At 45.5% G+C, this 18729-nt stretch overlaps 2 protein-coding genes across 2 annotated transcripts in view; one reads left to right on the top strand and one right to left on the bottom strand.

Moving 5' to 3' along the window:
- LOC134746263 (cyclin-dependent kinase 12) overlaps positions 1-2426 on the bottom strand; it is a 29325-nt gene extending 26899 nt beyond the window's left edge. Inside the window, exons 1-2 of the mRNA XM_063680605.1 lie at positions 2120-2426; positions 978-1795 (exon numbers count right to left, since the gene is read on the bottom strand). Of these exons, the coding sequence (XP_063536675.1) occupies positions 978-1747 (770 nt within the window). The 5' untranslated portion in view covers positions 1748-1795; positions 2120-2426. The remainder of the gene's footprint in view (positions 1-977; positions 1796-2119) is intronic.
- Positions 2427-3103: 677 nt separating this feature from the next.
- LOC134745878 (uncharacterized) lies at positions 3104-18726 on the top strand. The gene is made up of 33 exons (XM_063679974.1): positions 3104-3817; positions 5113-5918; positions 6283-7146; positions 9761-9991; positions 10531-10671; positions 11932-12033; positions 14554-14640; positions 15035-15214; positions 15250-15348; positions 15384-15482; positions 15518-15616; positions 15652-15750; positions 15786-15884; positions 15920-16018; positions 16054-16152; positions 16188-16286; positions 16322-16420; positions 16456-16554; positions 16590-16688; positions 16724-16822; positions 16858-16956; positions 16992-17090; positions 17126-17224; positions 17260-17358; positions 17394-17492; positions 17663-17761; positions 17797-17895; positions 17931-18029; positions 18065-18163; positions 18199-18297; positions 18333-18431; positions 18467-18565; positions 18601-18726. Exons 1-33 carry the CDS (start codon positions 3523-3525, stop codon positions 18724-18726), a joined length of 5208 nt encoding a protein of 1735 aa, XP_063536044.1. The 5' UTR covers positions 3104-3522.
- Positions 18727-18729: the final 3 nt, after the last annotated feature.

Here is an 18729-nt window from a genome sequence, read left to right as displayed (position 1 = left end):
TAGATAAATAAATGGAGACCACATAAAAGCTTCACAGTTCTAGATATTACATTATCCAACAAAGGGGTTTTTATTCATTAATTGTTGATACTGGTCTTTTTAGGGTTCCGTACCCAAAGGGTAAAAACTAGACCCTATTACTAAGACTCCACTGTCCGTCTGTCTGTCTGTCTGTCACCAGGCTGTATCTCATGAACCGTGATTAGCTAGACAGTTGAAATTTTCACAGATGATGTATTTCTGTTGCGGCTATAATAACAAATACTAAAAACTGAATAAAATAAATATTTATGTGGGGCTACCGTACAACAAACGTGATCTTTTTGGCGTTTTTTGCGTAATGGTACGGAACCCTTCGTGCGCGAGTCCGACTCGCACTTGGCCGGTTATTTTTGAGAAACCAAGAATGGAAACAGTTTATTATTTTAGGTTTTGTTTTAGAATAAGTTTAGATTTACATACTTGAATTTTATTGTAATGTGTTTAAGAATATCAATATTAAATAAATTAAAATGAAAGGAAGATTTAAAGTTACTTTATAGTTAAATTTTAGGTCATAAGAATTCACAAAATACATAAGCATTATGAAATAAAACTATGAAAACGGATTATATCGCGTATATTGAATTTATACCCCCCCGACGTCGCGACCCCGACGTTTTCATAGATTTATTTCATGAGTTACTATCGCAGTAACGGAAGACAATATTATACGTAAGCATTAATCACTGGTCATTACATCATGAGTAAGTAAGTCATAGTAAAAAAAAACACAAAAAATTTGATTCTAGCATTTTGTGTTTTGTATTTTCCCACAAAAACCATAGCTGGACAACCAATGTCTCTTGCAACAACTTTAGTGGAATTTAATTTATTTCAATTTGATTCATATAGGCTCTGAGACTTGTTTGTCCACTATTGCCAATAAAAGCATGCTAAAGGCATATTATCATGCATTAATAATAATCATTGCTCACCTCATTAATGGAGATCTCTCTCTGGGAGAGTAAGGCAATGACCGCAAGGGCTCTGCAATGATCGGAGGGCGTAGTCTCGGCGACGGATCTCGACGAACTTCTCTGACCAGTGGCGGTGGCGTCGACGGAGATACCGGTGAGCAAGAACCATTTTGCAATGGAGATGAGGCCTTTTCCCATTCACTCACAGGCACTTGAGCATATCTCTGAGGACTTGGAGGCCTCCCAGGTGTAGCCGTAGGCAAGTTATCATCTGGAGATACACTTTCTAAGCTAGCGGATCTCGACGGGTGCTTGCTCTTCTTCTTTTTCTTTCTTTTGTCCTTCTTCCGCTTATCTTTCCTCTTCTTAAACCGGTGATCTTCAAGCTCCAACTCCGTTTCCACAAAGTCTAAGCTGCGCCTCTTCTTAGATGCTGCCGAAGAAGAATCACGGGTAAGAGCATACTCGTCTACAATGCGTCGGCTCGTCGTCGTGACCGATATCGTTTTGTCGTCGAGGAATGTGCGTATCGAGTGGGACTTCCTCGTCCGGTCGAGGTCGTCGGCGATGTGCCGGCTGATGGAGCTCGCCTCGCTCTCGATCTCGCCGGCCTCCGGGGCCGACAGAGCCTCCGAGCTGACATCCGAGTACTCCACCAGCGGCTTGTGAGAGTTAGCTGTTGCATAAGATTGGTCATGGGTACCGCTAGAGCTCCTGTGCTTTTTGTGCAATCGCTTTTTGTGCTTCTCCTTGTGGTGTTTGCTGTGCCTCTTCTCGTACCGCTCCATGGCCGTGGGGCGGCGCTCCGCCCGGGCAATAACTTCACATTACATCAACTGAAACAACCAGCACACTCAGTCCAACTGTTGTCAACATCACACTGATAAGAGATAACCACTTTGATCACTAACAAACTATGATAAAAACTTCAGTCATTAATATAATGTCTCCACTCCACCTCGGTTATGCATGCGCGGACAAAGTACTGTTATTTTATTACGTTAAACTAGGAAGCACTAGTTTGACTGTATTTAGCTAAAAATATACGTGACTTGAGATGAGAACACTTGCAATTTCCGTACAGAAAAGTGGACACTAATAAAATTAAAAACACCGTAACACGCATGCAAAAATATAAAAACAATAACACAAAGACTTACCTAAACATAAACGGACGTGAATCAGCTTCGCACACAAAACAATATATTAGCGAAATTCCTAAATAGTACTTGATAGGATTTAATATCTTTGTATTTTTCCTAGTTTCGACAAGTTTTTAGCCTGGAATATTATTATATCTTAGTTCTTTAGTAGCTTTAGAGCCTTATTTTGCTAATCATGATCATAAAGAGCGCATTTATCATCGAATTACATCGGATTCTTTTTATTAGAAATTTTAGTACGTCGGATTGTAGTAGCCATTTGCTTTTTCATTTCATCATCTATCGCAAACGTGAGCCGTGAACGTGAATTGAATCAAGTAGTTTCTTCTCTATGGATTGTATACAGCGCGATATTTAAATATAATCATGTTTTAAGCAGCTCTAAACATTTAACAACAATTCATTAATTATGCTTTGTTTTAAGAAGTACAAAAGTAAAATAATAAGGGACTAATTACTTCAATTAGCTTATAAAATCTTTAAAAGTTAAATTGTTGCATAAACACAATGCTACATCTGTTTCCGCCGGAAACCTATGCTACAAACGTATGATTACGTTACACGTACGTACAAAATATATAAAAAAAAATACTATCATAATTTAGCATTATTTTTAAAAGAATACCTTTTAAATACTCGTGTTGTTTCATAAAATGTAGTGTTTCAAAATAAATCAATAACATAAATGTGCGTTTCGCATGCATTTTACTACAAAATGCGTGAAATGGAACGCCCCTTATACGAATAACTTTGTGTTGCCACTGTCAATAAAATATGCAATTCATAGGAAAAACACAAAACAATTTGAAATATTTGATTCACTTGATCCATCCCATTTAACTTTATATTGTTTGCATAAGGTATATTGAATGCGAGTTATCTTTGAAATGGAATCTAAACATACTTTAATTTAATTTAGCCCTATTGTTCAATATTAAGGAGTTCATTTTTATTATGATGGCAACAAATGCTAGTTGCGGTTGCGATGCGATTTGACTTGCGTCCATAGCACTGTGGCATTTTTCTAAATAAGAATTAATTAGTTAATGCACTGGAGTAATAAAACAGTACTGTGCAGTTGAATGATTAAAAACGTGTAGTCTTATAAGGCGTTAACAAAGTGCTTGTATATTTATTGAATTCGTTACAATGACCCCCGAGTTCACGGCTACACTTGCTAGCGTATCGTGATATTTAACCAACCATCATGAAAAAAATATTACTAACATTTTTGATGTTACATTACTCGTAATTTAACGGTATTAACACTCGTAAAAAGTGTAATCTCTCGGAACAATGAGTTTTCGATGTTATGATCAATAAATGGTTAACTCCGTAGTTGAACGCCTAGGCGGCATGGTGTTACTGTGACATTGCGATTTGGAAATATGTAAATAAACATGAACGATATAAGCGTGAAAATAGTGGATTTCGGTAAGGAACAGACGGAAGTCGATATTGTGGCTTCAGTGGATACAGTGCCTGAAAATGAAGTGGATCCTCTAGCGATAGACGAATCAAAGGTCAAGGAAGAAGCGGAAGTGGTCCAGACGGTCGAGGTACTAGAAGTGCCGGAGCAGCCGGAAGTTGAGAAAACGGTGGAAAGCTGTGATCAGAATGCCAAAGATGAGAATTTAAGTGTGAAACAGGATTTGGAAAGCGAGGAATTGAAATTGCAAACACAACAGATTAAAGGTACTCTTAAAGATTCATACAGGATCCTTATCTTAGATTTTTAGACATTATTGTTACTTTTTTTTTCTCCTATGCTTATTTGCTCAAGTCATAAACAGTTGCATATTGCACCATGTGCTGTAATGTTATAAAATCAAACGGGCACTTGGTCCAATATTTTTTTTACTAAACAACAATCATATTAAATAATAAAAGAAAAAATATTTATGTAGTATATAACCAGTGATCAGATTGGTCACTCCTCAGGCTTTGTTCGGGCACATTCCGTCAACAAATTCAAGCACTTTATGAAATTAGCTGCACACCAAACTGCCCTGAATGCAATCAAATAGAAGATGTTCACAATGTGTTGTTGTAGTGCGGCCGCAATGAGGCGCTGAGGAACGACATGACATTTATCAAAACTACCAACATAGATAGCTGCAACATCGTCCTGGCATCGCCACTATGGATGATGTGCAAGCTATACTTAAAAATAATGTAGTGGTGTAGGTAATATTGCAGTACTACATTATTACTATAGATCTCAGTACAGGCGTGACATCGTCACTGAGTGATGAAACCCCATTAAAAAATAGATATAAAAAAAAAATGATTAGGTAGTGCCATTTCGGGTGAATGACCTTAAATATTGTACAGAACATGGATAAGACTCGGGATTCCAAGTCGTAATTTTTCACAGAAAAATTTCTTGACGTCATTAATTGAAGTAGGTAATTTGTATGAGAAAACTCAAAAATAAAAGATTTTGTCATTGTAAATACATTGAAATTTAAAATGCCCTTACGCCCACGCCTCTTTATCGCTCGAATATGCAAAAGTGACAGAGATGTTAGTGATGGAAAAATATTATAAACATTGACGAAGTAATGAAAGTAGAATATATGTACACTAGCACAAAATAATAAAACGAAGCAAATTAATATTACACAATTTTTTTAAACTACCTGTGTGCAATTATTTTCTGTTTAAAATGACTATAAACTATACATACTTATGTGTCTTTATCTCAAGAGATACAAAGAGATAGAGAGGTAAAGCCCTTTGCCTATAACGACTTCTGGATATAACGACGTAATTATAGTGGTCCCTTCGTCGTCGTTATATCTGAAATTCACTGTAATATGAGCTAGTTTTAACGATTATATTAAAGTCAGTTTTGCACTCATTAGGGCCAAAACACAAGTGTCATTGCACGATTATAGTTATACATAGATTATATTTTAGGCTAATGTTAATGTCATACGCAAATAACATTTTAAAAATGAAATATCAAATGTTCCATTTAATTACAGAAGATCTACTGAAAGAAGATACTATATCCTTAGCAAGTACCACAGAAGATCCTACAGAAGAACCAGAAACCCTTCAAAATGGTGCTGACCTTGAGGCCACACAAACAGAATCGGAACCAATAGCACCCACCGAAGATGTAGAACCCATCCCTGAAGAGGCAGTAGAGGTTCCGGAAGTCATTGAGGCTCCTGTCCCAATACCTGAAACCCCAACAGTATCAGACTCAGTTGTATCAGAAGCCCCTACAGTCCCAACTGTGGTAACTCCTATTGTTCCGACAGTCCCCATCGCTCCGGCTGTGTCATTAACCCCACTAGCACCTGCTATCTCAGTGGTGCCATCAGTCTATGTAGCTCCAACTTACCCAACACAGGCTGTGCCAGTGGCACCAATCATCCCAGCAGCACCAACTATCCCTGCAGCACCAACAGTTCCTATAGCACCAACACTTCAAGCAATCCCTACTGTTCCTTTGACCTCTGTTGTTTCAATAACTCCAGTGGCTGCTTCAGTCACACCAGCTGTATCAAAACTTTTCCCAGTATCTACAGCTCTTCCAGTAGCGCACACTGCTCGTACAACAGTCCTTCCAGACCCTGTTATACTTTCTATCCCAGAGGCACAAGTAAAAGAGCCAAGTCCGCCTAAAGAAGTGCCTGTAACGGTAAAAGAAGAAGAGGTGAAATTACTGGAGAGAATAGTTGAGAAGGTGGTGGAGGCTGATGTGGAGATGATTGAGGCTCCGATTAAAGTGAAGATTGAAGAGAAGACTGCCAAACAGGCTGTTAATGGGGATGTGGTAAAGGTGGGTTGGTTTTTAATTGTGTAAAAAAATGGTCTATTGTCGTTTTTTTAGGATTAAAAGGACCTCTACTGAAGTAAGCATGAAGTTCTAAATTGGGCACTTTATGTGGTAATATTTTGAAGTAAATAATGAGCCCTAATCATGCTAAAGGTTACTTCATTATTGGACTTCCTAGTGTCCTACAATAATTCCTACGATTACATCTGCCGAGTTATATCTAATGCTAAAAAACGAAGTTAAAAAGTGAAAGGTGTTTTGGGTATCTTAATAGTTAATATTTCATTGTGACTGCCACCAAGATGCTTGCAAGGGAAGTCTTTTAGACTAAAATCCCTAGATTGTGTACAACGTTATATTGTTTTAGGAGGAGCAAGCAACAAAACGACGATCAAGTGAAGAAGCCGAAACCGAATCTCCACTCAAGAAACTCTGCCAGGAAGTAGAAAAGACATTCCCGCAGCACGACACTATGATCAATGATTACATACAGACCGCCACTAAGAACAACATTGACGAAATACAAAGGCACACTGAGCAATTGCTCTCAGAGATCCAAACTTTAAGGGAACTAGCACAGAAAAAAGAACACGAATGGAACAACATCCTACACTTAAAGAAAGTCAAAGAGGAGATCCTTCTAAGGTTACTGCGTAGAAAACAAGTGCTATCGTTTGAAAAGGCAGCTGATGTAAACGGTTCAGACCGCACTGATCCTTTCGACTATTTAAATCAAGCTAAGAATTTAGCTATAGACAAAAGCGACGAAATATCAGGGTTGTCGCTTAAACCGCCTTGCTCTACAATGAATCCTATAATACAACCGCCTGTTATGCCAGTAACGACGCATTTTAACCCTATGGTAGGGTTGCCACCGCCTTATGACAAGGCAGCTCACATGCAGTCTATGCCTAAGCCGGTATTCCCTCAGCCGCTTTTACTACCTGGTCCGACCATGCCCGGTTTCCCTAGAGACATGAACGGGCAGCTACCTACAGGTTTTGGCCTGCCAATGGGCCGCCAAGGACCTACTAAGGATGTCAAGTCTATTATAGCAGACTATAGACAGAGGAACCCAGATATAACGCCTAGAAGGGGGAGGAGAATGAAGTCCATTCTGAATCCAAATATGATGAACAACCCTAGAGCTATAGCGCCGAAGATGATGGAAAACATGAATAATTATAATAATCTCAACAATTTGAATATGCTTTTCAATAATTTGGATATGGTAAGTCACATTTTTTTTTTCTAATACTAACTCGCTGTCTTCTGTACTAGAATATTTAAACTAATCATGCTGCTACAAAACGTACATACTAACTAATAGAGGTCAATTAATAAATGTTTAAATAAAAGCACTTTGCGAGTGATGCATACATACTCAAGGTCAAATGTCATTCAGCAATGGCAGCTGACTGTAAAAACTTGTCGACTATTATCAGACTATTCAGACCCATTATTTCAGTCCGTCATTTTTAAGTGGAGTAAATGCTAAATAAATAAAAACACATGTTTAAAGGATGTATGTTCACTGTTCAATGAAACGCCTCCATCATAAGGTCAATGCCTTTATGACCTTAGTGCGCGCTTGGAGCGCCGTTGGCGTAGCACTAAAGCGTGCAACTTTTTAACCGAAGGTCGCGGGTTCGAACCCCGGCTCCTACAAACCCAACAAACCAATTTTGTTGCAACTCGTGTACACGTGCACAGCCACTTAATCAGTAGAATAAGCTGGCAAATTTAAAAAATGCAATATTTCGAGCCTTTTTCTACTGCCAAGTTGGGTGTGTTTAAGCGAACTATTTACCTTTGCTTTCGTAAAAAACTAGTACCTGTGCCATTTGTTGAGATTAGTTTGCCAAGCGGACTCCAAGTCAGCTGTGACAAAATGTCAGGATAACGCTAAGTAGATGATGATTCTTGACCATTTGTCATAGAGAAGGAAACTCTTATACCTGCAAATTTTCAGGAAATTCGCGTTTGTACGGGACAACGGTAGACAATTTCATGGAATGCTCCCTTCGCTTACGCCCGGTCAAAAAACAAATATAATAAAAATGTACCATGACTACCAAATCTTTGGTAAAATTCACGCGTAACTTTTTTATATCATAGTACGGAATTGATAAAAGGTCATAGAGGTCAAATCGTGCCCAATCAATAGACCATTCATTACGAATGGTATGAAAGTCCATAATTACAATTTACAATTAAAAGTAGCACTGAATCAATTGGAAATTTTATGGCATTTTTATTGCAAATTAGTTAATGCAAGGGGCATGTAGCTGGGAAACGCTATGCTAACCATTACCATTGGTGAGCCTTAATTCGTTTCAATAAGATTCATATTTGGTTAGTGAACAGTGTAGAGTAGATGATGGTATTTTAAGGTACCTATACGCATTACGCCTGAACATTCATGAGTAGAGAAATATTTAGCCGAACACCCGACGAAAGGGTAGAGGATAGGCGATTTTTCCGTTGCTATGTCAGTGGTTTAAGCTTAATTGTGAAAATAATAATGTGATATTTTGGCAAGCAATCGGACCTTCAGAAACTAGGATTTAGGTATTACTTGTTTTCTTGCAATGCATCACAAAATGTATAGCAAATAGGGCTTCTAATAATTCGGATATGATAAATTGTACCCGTATTAGAATACCTAATAGCGTGCCATATAACATTAACACTAAAATACCATTTACAGGATGGCAAAAAAATAAGTGCATTCCCGTTGCCAGGCAGGTTTTAGGATTATACTGAGCAACTTTTGCTATGGGACCAACCACGAAATCGAACTTTAAAATAGACAATTGTTCGTCGGTCCATACAGTGGGAATGATTTTGTTATGTCTGACCATATTCTGAGGGATATGTAGGTCATACTGAACAACTTTTACTAACGGGCTTACCCCGAAAACGAATAAAAAATCTACTCTCATACATTTCGGCGAATCTTGTCAAGTTTTTATTTTTCACAATTTCGGAGTTGGCTCCATACTTAAAGTTATTTATTATGACTTACATATTCACCCCTCAAAGTATGGTCAGACAAGAAAATCCTGTACAAAAAAAATGTATCGACAATGCGTGTGACATTGCCTTGTGTGATTGTTTCGCAAACGCTCCGACCTTGCTGGAATAAAAACCGCGACCCGCGCGACCTTTCATGCATTCAATTGATTTGCGAAACAGTTGCTTTGCTCACGGACTCGATTTTAGAAAATTGTCTTTGAATATTTTGATTATAATCGACCCAAAAATCTCTTACTTTTTATAAATTAAATAAAAGAAAGATGATAAAAAATTACGGATATAGTATGACCATTTTTATAATCAACAATTCTTGAAATAAATTGTAATCCGCATAAATATAATCTAAAATTGGTTTTACATACAAAACTTGAGAACGAATTCCATGAAAGTTGCCACAGTTAGCAAAATTAATTTATTTCCATATGAGAAAAGAATATAAATTGGCCAATGAAATTCCATTCAAATAAAAATGGTATTGTAATGGATAAGTCGATGACAATTCATATTTCACTAATCATGCTCGTAAAATTAAGGTTTAGGTAAGTCGCGTGTAAGCGGCACAAAGTTGCTTATTTATGCTCTAGCATAGCATAGCATAAAGTAAAGTCATTTATTCCGACCCTCGGATGAAATGGGTCGCTTTATGCCCTAGTTGTACAATCTACTATCTATTTCACGATATATACAGTATGCTGCATGCTGCATCTATTTCGGCTCAAACTCGTTGGCACGAGTTTTTCCTAGACATTACGACTCCTACATCAATATCTCTTTGCTTTTATCTAAATGTTAAACCTCACTTCCAGAACCAAAAAGCTATGCTAGAGCGCCTCCAGCAAATCCAAGCCGGAGCGCTGCCCAACGGCGTGTCCTTCAAAGACGTCCTCGTACAATTCGCCAACATGCAGCAAACGCCCGGCATGCCCGGGATGCCCAGGCCTCCGGAGACTATCACAACTAGGCCTGAACATGTCCCAACTCGCCCCGAGAGGAGACAACAGACGCCCCGGGAGAGGCATGAGGAAACAATACAGAATGTAAGTTATATTTGTCAGTATACAGGCGATTTTGTTATGTCTGACCATTCTGAGGGGTAAATATGTACTGAACAACTTTTTATCTGGAGCCAACCCCGAAATCGCAAAAAAAATTAGGCGTGATACAACATTTCTTCTGAAAAACAGTGCCACTATTGTCAGTTTTACAAAAACCTAGAACAACAACACAAAAAAAGTTGAACCCGATAAAATTAAACCTTACGAGGATACATTTGATTACTAGATACTCGTATGTCCAGCCCAAGCTCCTCAAGGGATCCTATCGAACCTTTGATGTTGAGGACCTCGGGGAGATCTCTTGGAGATCCGAGATGTTTTGCCCCGTGAGCCACTCCGCTGCATTCCAGCACCGCTCGATAGGCTGTCTCTTCTGGCTCCATGCACCCTCGGCTGCGACTGTCTGTATCGACTGACATAAAAAGAGGTTTGTTAAACGGTTCATGTCGTGACACCGATTACCATACTCAATTGGACCTTGCCGAGTTCAATATATAAAATAATTTCCTCTTAATTTCCAGAAGCAAGCAGAACGCATGGCCTCCCCGAGCCCCCGCCTGCCCCCGCCGCCGCCCTACCCCGAGATCTCCCTGCTGCCCGTCACCACCAGCCAGGAGACGCCCGCCACTCAGAACTCGCTGCTGCACGGCATACTCACTAAGGTACGACGAGATCATTCGAACAATGTTTCAATTCATAGCACTTTGAGCTGAGATGTCATTTAGATTTCATTTTGATTGCGATTTTGTTACACGCTTGGAGGTATTATGGGCGCATTTAAAAATATCGTCAGTTACGTTCGAATTGTAAAAACAACTATCTACAAAAAAAACTTGACTTAATACGTCACAGGTCACATCGCTAAAAACGGCTACAACTTAAAATGATGCTTCATTCATTCGATTAAAGTTCTAAATAGTTACTGGTCTATGTAAAATTATTTTTACCAAGAACCACTGTTTTACACAAAAAATACGGTTGTTTCTTAGAGCCAAAGTCTCAGTTTCTCATATGGAGTTCATTATAAAAAACCGGACAAGTGCGAGTCGGACTCGCGTTCCAAGGGTTCCGTACATTATACAATTTAAACAATGTATTTTTTATGTAACTTACGACTTTTGTATATATTTGAGATTATCACAATGAGCTCTTTAATTTGATATGTAACACGATATAGTTTGATTAACTTCATTTTCTAATTTTCTCATTTACCCCCCAAAAGCGGCCCCCGTGTTTAAAATTCATTTGTTTACGTTACATGTCCGTCTTTGGGTCACAAACTTACATATGTATACCAAATTTGAACTTAATTGGTCTAGTAGTTTCGGAGAAAATAGGCTGTGACAGACGGACAGACAGACAGACGCACGAGTGATCCTAGAAGGGTTCTGTTTTTTCCCTTTGAGGTACGGAACCCTAAAAACCGGACAAGTGCGAGTCGGACTCTCCCACCGAGGGTTCCGTACTTTTTAGTATTTGTTGTTATAGCGGCAACAGAAAATTACATCATCTGTGAAAATTTCAACTGTCTAGCTATCACGGTTCATGAGTCACAGCTTGGTGAAAGACAGACGGACAGTGGAATCTTAGTAATAGAGTCCCGTTTTTACCCTTTGGGTACGGAACCCTAAAAGTTGTATTGACGTTTCATAAAGAGTAACTATACTGGTCGCTACATTACCCTTTTGATTGGAGCTATGAAACTGAATTTACTCTCCACTCTAAGCGCGCCACAGAATCGCAATCCCACACCTGAGGGGCTAAGATGGTCGCCCCTTTATCAACTGTCACCATTTCTGTCACGTTCCAACAGTATTCAAGTGCTCGCAATGACAGAGCAGAAGCGATAAAAGCGCGACCACCCCCAGTATTATATAAAGCATTCATTGACCTCGCTTGAATGGGTGTTGCCAACGTTCCAGCAGGCGACCCCTGCACAGAGTTACTCGCCCACTCTGGCTAAACTGCTGACGTCACCGGAACGCAAGCAAGCGCCCAATCTGCCGGCGTTCGGTCAGGCCAAGGTACCCACATAGTACACAATCGGTGTTACAATTGGCCTTGATCATTCCAAATTCTAAATTTAGATTAAGATGCTGGTTATTTAGTTGAATGGAAGTTGACAACATGTCGGCTCTGTTGACAAGAACTCGCATTAGTTTAGTTACATTGCTGATTTCTTTTTATCTAAACCTACCTAAGAATCTCGTACACTGACCCGCGATTCCCTATCTCTATCGCACGCGTATAATTATATAGCTGTACCGCTCGCACAGTGGCATAAACCGCAGGCATTATGGGCGAAACAGCAATATAATTATGTGCTTGCAATAAAGAAATGTCAGGTCAATATACGAAATTCACCGTCCTTAGCGTCTTACTTTATAGCAATGTAAAGCTTTGGTTTCCCAGGTAAGCGGTGCCGTCATATATTAAAAAAAATCGGACAAGTGCGAGTCGGACTCGCCCACCGAGGGTTCCGTACTTCTTATAGTAAATACATCATCTGTGAAAATTTCAACTGTCTAGCTATCACGATTCATGAGATACAGCCTGGTGACAGACAGACGGACAGTAGAGTCTTAGTAATAGGGTCCCGTTTTTATTTACCCTTTGGGCACGGAACCCTACAAACGACGACATGTGGAAAGTAACACACCGTCAACCACCAACGTCAAACGAAACGTATCCAGCAGAGAATATGGACGACCTTGATTTAGCTTTAATAATTTACTTGGAGGATGGACTATCATCAGAAGAGGAAAATTATCGTAGTGCGGAAGATCATTTATTCAAATCTCGTAGTACAGAAGGTGCATTTGAGATTTTAGTAGAAATGGCTTCACCGCTATCAAATAAAACGTTCACGAACCTATCGACACCGTCAAGACGGCCGTCATGCAAATGGCGGCACCGCTTTTTCACGTTACGGTGTCAATCACCGCTCTCTAGTAAACCACGCCATTTGGTTTACAGACAACGTTCTAGTGACGTCATTCACCGCTGTATTACGGCCGCTATGTGACGTCACCGCTTTCCTAGGAAACCAGAGCTTAAGTAAATTTGCATGCGAGTTCGCGTGCTGTCTAAACGAGCTTAATGGAATAATGTCAAGATAGTTGAGTCGGTCAGTCGTGACAGAAAGTACCTAAGAATACAATTAATTTATCACTAATCAGATATCGCAATAAATAACCAAGGTTTATTGATGCCTTAAAACCTTGAGTGAGATGAGACCCATCCTCGAGTTTCTTTTAAAATTGTTTGAAGTGGTATGACTAGTATGGTGTTACAGATATTAAGATTTGATCAGCGTAAAAAGCGCTAAGCGTGTTACTTATAGTTAGTGATTTTGTACCTTAACAAACTGAATAACTTCGACATTTAATAGAACACACGCACTTAATAGAAATACTTGTATTATAGACTTTATTATTGCTTCGATAAGATAGAAAATAGATTTGAAACCAACTGTCAATCTTCACTGTCACGATTGGTTGCCCTGACCACATCTTGACATCATTTATCTTTTTATCAACTATTTAATAAGCTTATTATAATTGTTTGAAATCAACATTTGATCTATACTATATTATCGTTTTGAAATGGCAATACTCATCGAGATTATGCCACTCCATGTCACTAATACACGTCACAGAGCATACAAGCAGCAAAGCAAATTAAAATCATATTGTTTACTGACGACTATAAAATACCTGAAGAGGTGAATATAGCCTGTTTATTTAGGTTCTTAAGTCTGCTATTTAAAGCCTGTTCACACCGGATGCGAGTGTGTAAACGAGCACGTGTGCGTACGCTAAATTGTGTGCGCAAGCGGTGTGCCGTTGCTCATTATAACCTGTATATTATAACGTGCACGTGCAGGTCTACGCAAACGCATCCAGTGTGAACAAGCCTTTAGCGGTGGGTGTTTTATTGTTGTCAAAATGTTGTCATTTGTAAATCTGTGTAACAAGCAATATTTTAAAGCCACAAATTAAAGAAAATGATTAAAGACATCTCTAGTAGATGATGCTCTACGACACTATACGTTTTGTGATAACTATTGAATTGGATTGTCAAACGCTATCCCTTGACAACGTTGTTACGGGGCTATACAGTCGCCTATAGATGTATCGGAGCGGCCAAGGTGCTCACAAATATCTGAACACGTCTCTATTGTCAAGGCGCTAGAGTGCGTATTCAGCGGCCGTAGCACGGTCGCATTTTTATCACACGTTCTAACAAGTATGTAAGTGCGAAAGTGGCAGGCAACAAAAATGGAACCATGCTGCCATCGCAGATATTAATTACCTTAGCCGCACCGATATATCTGATGGCAACTGTGCAGAGGCATCTGTTTCAGGTTCCAATTTTAATTAGCTGTCAATTTTTTAACTGCAATATTTTGCTCAATTACGATTTAGGTTATGTAAATTCTAAAACGTGTTCGGCTCTCCGAATCTTCCTCTCGTTTCGCGCACTCTTGTAACTCGCCAAACTCATCAGTGCCGTCAAGTTAAAGTGAGCCTTGTGGGTTATAGAATTGCGGCGAGATCACGATAACGCCGGTGCAGCCCACGCCGCCGCCCGCCGACGCGCCGAGCGAGAAGGAGGAGGTCGTGCAGTTGGTGAGTTTGTAATGTAAACATATCGTTTAGCTATAGCTATCGGCTAGGCGTAACGGCTAGTCGCACTAACCAAAATTAACGGACTGATCAACGTCACACAGCAATGAATTATGTAACTTTTTATAATACAGTAAATATTCTTTAACGTTGACCGCCGCCGTTTAATGTAGCCGATTTACAGTTTAATGACGCCATACTTGTGGTAACTTAATACTGTCCTAACAAAGATGGTTGAAATAGGGAGTCGAGTCTAAGTAAGGATCTTGGGAATTTGCTCAGGACTATCCCTCCTAAATTTTACAATTCTTTGTCAACACCATAAAAAGTTGTCACGTGTGGAACAACCGTGCAATTCTGAGAAAGCGTCTAATAATAATGTATTGTCCTGTTCCAGGACGACGAGGAATCTCCAGCATCGGAAGGCTCAGCGGCGGCGTCGCCGGCCGACGGCGGCCGCCTCGTGATCGACGAGGGCTCCGACGACGCGCCGCCCTGCCAGGGCTGCCGCCGCCGCGCCGCGCAGTTCGTGTGCGCCGGCTGCGCCAACCAGTGGTACTGCAGCCGCGACTGCCAGGTGTGTGGTGACCCTACTGTACACTAGTCGTGCAGGCGAGCACACGCGCCGCCTGCCAGGGCTGCCGCCGCCGCGCCGCGCAGTTCGTGTGCGCCGGCTGCGCCAACCAGTGGTACTGCAGCCGCGACTGCCAGGTGTGTGGTGACCCTACTGTACACTAGTCGTGCAGGCGAGCACACGCGCCGCCTGCCAGGGCTGCCGCCGCCGCGCCGCGCAGTTCGTGTGCGCCGGCTGCGCCAACCAGTGGTACTGCAGCCGCGACTGCCAGGTGTGTGGTGACCCTACTGTACACTAGTCGTGCAGGCGAGCACACGCGCCGCCTGCCAGGGCTGCCGCCGCCGCGCCGCGCAGTTCGTGTGCGCCGGCTGCGCCAACCAGTGGTACTGCAGCCGCGACTGCCAGGTGTGTGGTGACCCTACTGTACACTAGTCGTGCAGGCGAGCACACGCGCCGCCTGCCAGGGCTGCCGCCGCCGCGCCGCGCAGTTCGTGTGCGCCGGCTGCGCCAACCAGTGGTACTGCAGCCGCGACTGCCAGGTGTGTGGTGACCCTACTGTACACTAGTCGTGCAGGCGAGCACACGCGCCGCCTGCCAGGGCTGCCGCCGCCGCGCCGCGCAGTTCGTGTGCGCCGGCTGCGCCAACCAGTGGTACTGCAGCCGCGACTGCCAGGTGTGTGGTGACCCTACTGTACACTAGTCGTGCAGGCGAGCACACGCGCCGCCTGCCAGGGCTGCCGCCGCCGCGCCGCGCAGTTCGTGTGCGCCGGCTGCGCCAACCAGTGGTACTGCAGCCGCGACTGCCAGGTGTGTGGTGACCCTACTGTACACTAGTCGTGCAGGCGAGCACACGCGCCGCCTGCCAGGGCTGCCGCCGCCGCGCCGCGCAGTTCGTGTGCGCCGGCTGCGCCAACCAGTGGTACTGCAGCCGCGACTGCCAGGTGTGTGGTGACCCTACTGTACACTAGTCGTGCAGGCGAGCACACGCGCCGCCTGCCAGGGCTGCCGCCGCCGCGCCGCGCAGTTCGTGTGCGCCGGCTGCGCCAACCAGTGGTACTGCAGCCGCGACTGCCAGGTGTGTGGTGACCCTACTGTACACTAGTCGTGCAGGCGAGCACACGCGCCGCCTGCCAGGGCTGCCGCCGCCGCGCCGCGCAGTTCGTGTGCGCCGGCTGCGCCAACCAGTGGTACTGCAGCCGCGACTGCCAGGTGTGTGGTGACCCTACTGTACACTAGTCGTGCAGGCGAGCACACGCGCCGCCTGCCAGGGCTGCCGCCGCCGCGCCGCGCAGTTCGTGTGCGCCGGCTGCGCCAACCAGTGGTACTGCAGCCGCGACTGCCAGGTGTGTGGTGACCCTACTGTACACTAGTCGTGCAGGCGAGCACACGCGCCGCCTGCCAGGGCTGCCGCCGCCGCGCCGCGCAGTTCGTGTGCGCCGGCTGCGCCAACCAGTGGTACTGCAGCCGCGACTGCCAGGTGTGTGGTGACCCTACTGTACACTAGTCGTGCAGGCGAGCACACGCGCCGCCTGCCAGGGCTGCCGCCGCCGCGCCGCGCAGTTCGTGTGCGCCGGCTGCGCCAACCAGTGGTACTGCAGCCGCGACTGCCAGGTGTGTGGTGACCCTACTGTACACTAGTCGTGCAGGCGAGCACACGCGCCGCCTGCCAGGGCTGCCGCCGCCGCGCCGCGCAGTTCGTGTGCGCCGGCTGCGCCAACCAGTGGTACTGCAGCCGCGACTGCCAGGTGTGTGGTGACCCTACTGTACACTAGTCGTGCAGGCGAGCACACGCGCCGCCTGCCAGGGCTGCCGCCGCCGCGCCGCGCAGTTCGTGTGCGCCGGCTGCGCCAACCAGTGGAACTGCAGCCGCGACTGCCAGGTGTGTGGTGACCCTACTGTACACTAGTCGTGCAGGCGAGCACACGCGCCGCCTGCCAGGGCTGCCGCCGCCGCGCCGCGCAGTTCGTGTGCGCCGGCTGCGCCAACCAGTGGTACTGCAGCCGCGACTGCCAGGTGTGTGGTGACCCTACTGTACACTAGTCGTGCAGGCGAGCACACGCGCCGCCTGCCAGGGCTGCCGCCGCCGCGCCGCGCAGTTCGTGTGCGCCGGCTGCGCCAACCAGTGGTACTGCAGCCGCGACTGCCAGGTGTGTGGTGACCCTACTGTACACTAGTCGTGCAGGCGAGCACACGCGCCGCCTGCCAGGGCTGCCGCCGCCGCGCCGCGCAGTTCGTGTGCGCCGGCTGCGCCAACCAGTGGTACTGCAGCCGCGACTGCCAGGTGTGTGGTGACCCTACTGTACACTAGTCGTGCAGGCGAGCACACGCGCCGCCCTGCCAGGGCTGCCGCCGCCGCGCCGCGCAGTTCGTGTGCGCCGGCTGCGCCAACCAGTGGTACTGCAGCCGCGACTGCCAGGTGTGTGGTGACCCTACTGTACACTAGTCGTGCAGGCGAGCACACGCGCCGCCTGCCAGGGCTGCCGCCGCCGCGCCGCGCAGTTCGTGTGCGCCGGCTGCGCCAACCAGTGGTACTGCAGCCGCGACTGCCAGGTGTGTGGTGACCCTACTGTACACTAGTCGTGCAGGCGAGCACACGCGCCGCCTGCCAGGGCTGCCGCCGCCGCGCCGCGCAGTTCGTGTGCGCCGGCTGCGCCAACCAGTGGTACTGCAGCCGCGACTGCCAGGTGTGTGGTGACCCTACTGTACACTAGTCGTGCAGGCGAGCACACGCGCCGCCTGCCAGGGCTGCCGCCGCCGCGCCGCGCAGTTCGTGTGCGCCGGCTGCGCCAACCAGTGGTACTGCAGCCGCGACTGCCAGGTGTGTGGTGACCCTACTGTACACTAGTCGTGCAGGCGAGCACACGCGCCGCCTGCCAGGGCTGCCGCCGCCGCGCCGCGCAGTTCGTGTGCGCCGGCTGCGCCAACCAGTGGTACTGCAGCCGCGACTGCCAGGTGTGTGGTGACCCTACTGTACACTAGTCGTGCAGGCGAGCACACGCGCCGCCTGCCAGGGCTGCCGCCGCCGCGCCGCGCAGTTCGTGTGCGCCGGCTGCGCCAACCAGTGGTACTGCAGCCGCGACTGCCAGGTGTGTGGTGACCCTACTGTACACTAGTCGTGCAGGCGAGCACACGCGCCGCCTGCCAGGGCTGCCGCCGCCGCGCCGCGCAGTTCGTGTGCGCCGGCTGCGCCAACCAGTGGTACTGCAGCCGCGACTGCCAGGTGTGTGGTGACCCTACTGTACACTAGTCGTGCAGGCGAGCACACGCGCCGCCTGCCAGGGCTGCCGCCGCCGCGCCGCGCAGTTCGTGTGCGCCGGCTGCGCCAACCAGTGGTACTGCAGCCGCGACTGCCAGGTGTGTGGTGACCCTACTGTACACTAGTCGTGCAGGCGAGCACACGCGCCGCCTGCCAGGGCTGCCGCCGCCGCGCCGCGCAGTTCGTGTGCGCCGGCTGCGCCAACCAGTGGTACTGCAGCCGCGACTGCCAGGTGTGTGGTGACCCTACTGTACACTAGTCG

Source organism: Cydia strobilella, chromosome 12 (assembly GCF_947568885.1).
Source record: "Cydia strobilella chromosome 12, ilCydStro3.1, whole genome shotgun sequence".
In the NCBI taxonomy this organism is placed as follows: Eukaryota; Metazoa; Arthropoda; class Insecta; order Lepidoptera; family Tortricidae; genus Cydia; species Cydia strobilella.
The sequence above is the reverse complement of the archived record's forward strand: the minus strand, read 5'-3'. Positions and strand labels throughout refer to the sequence as shown.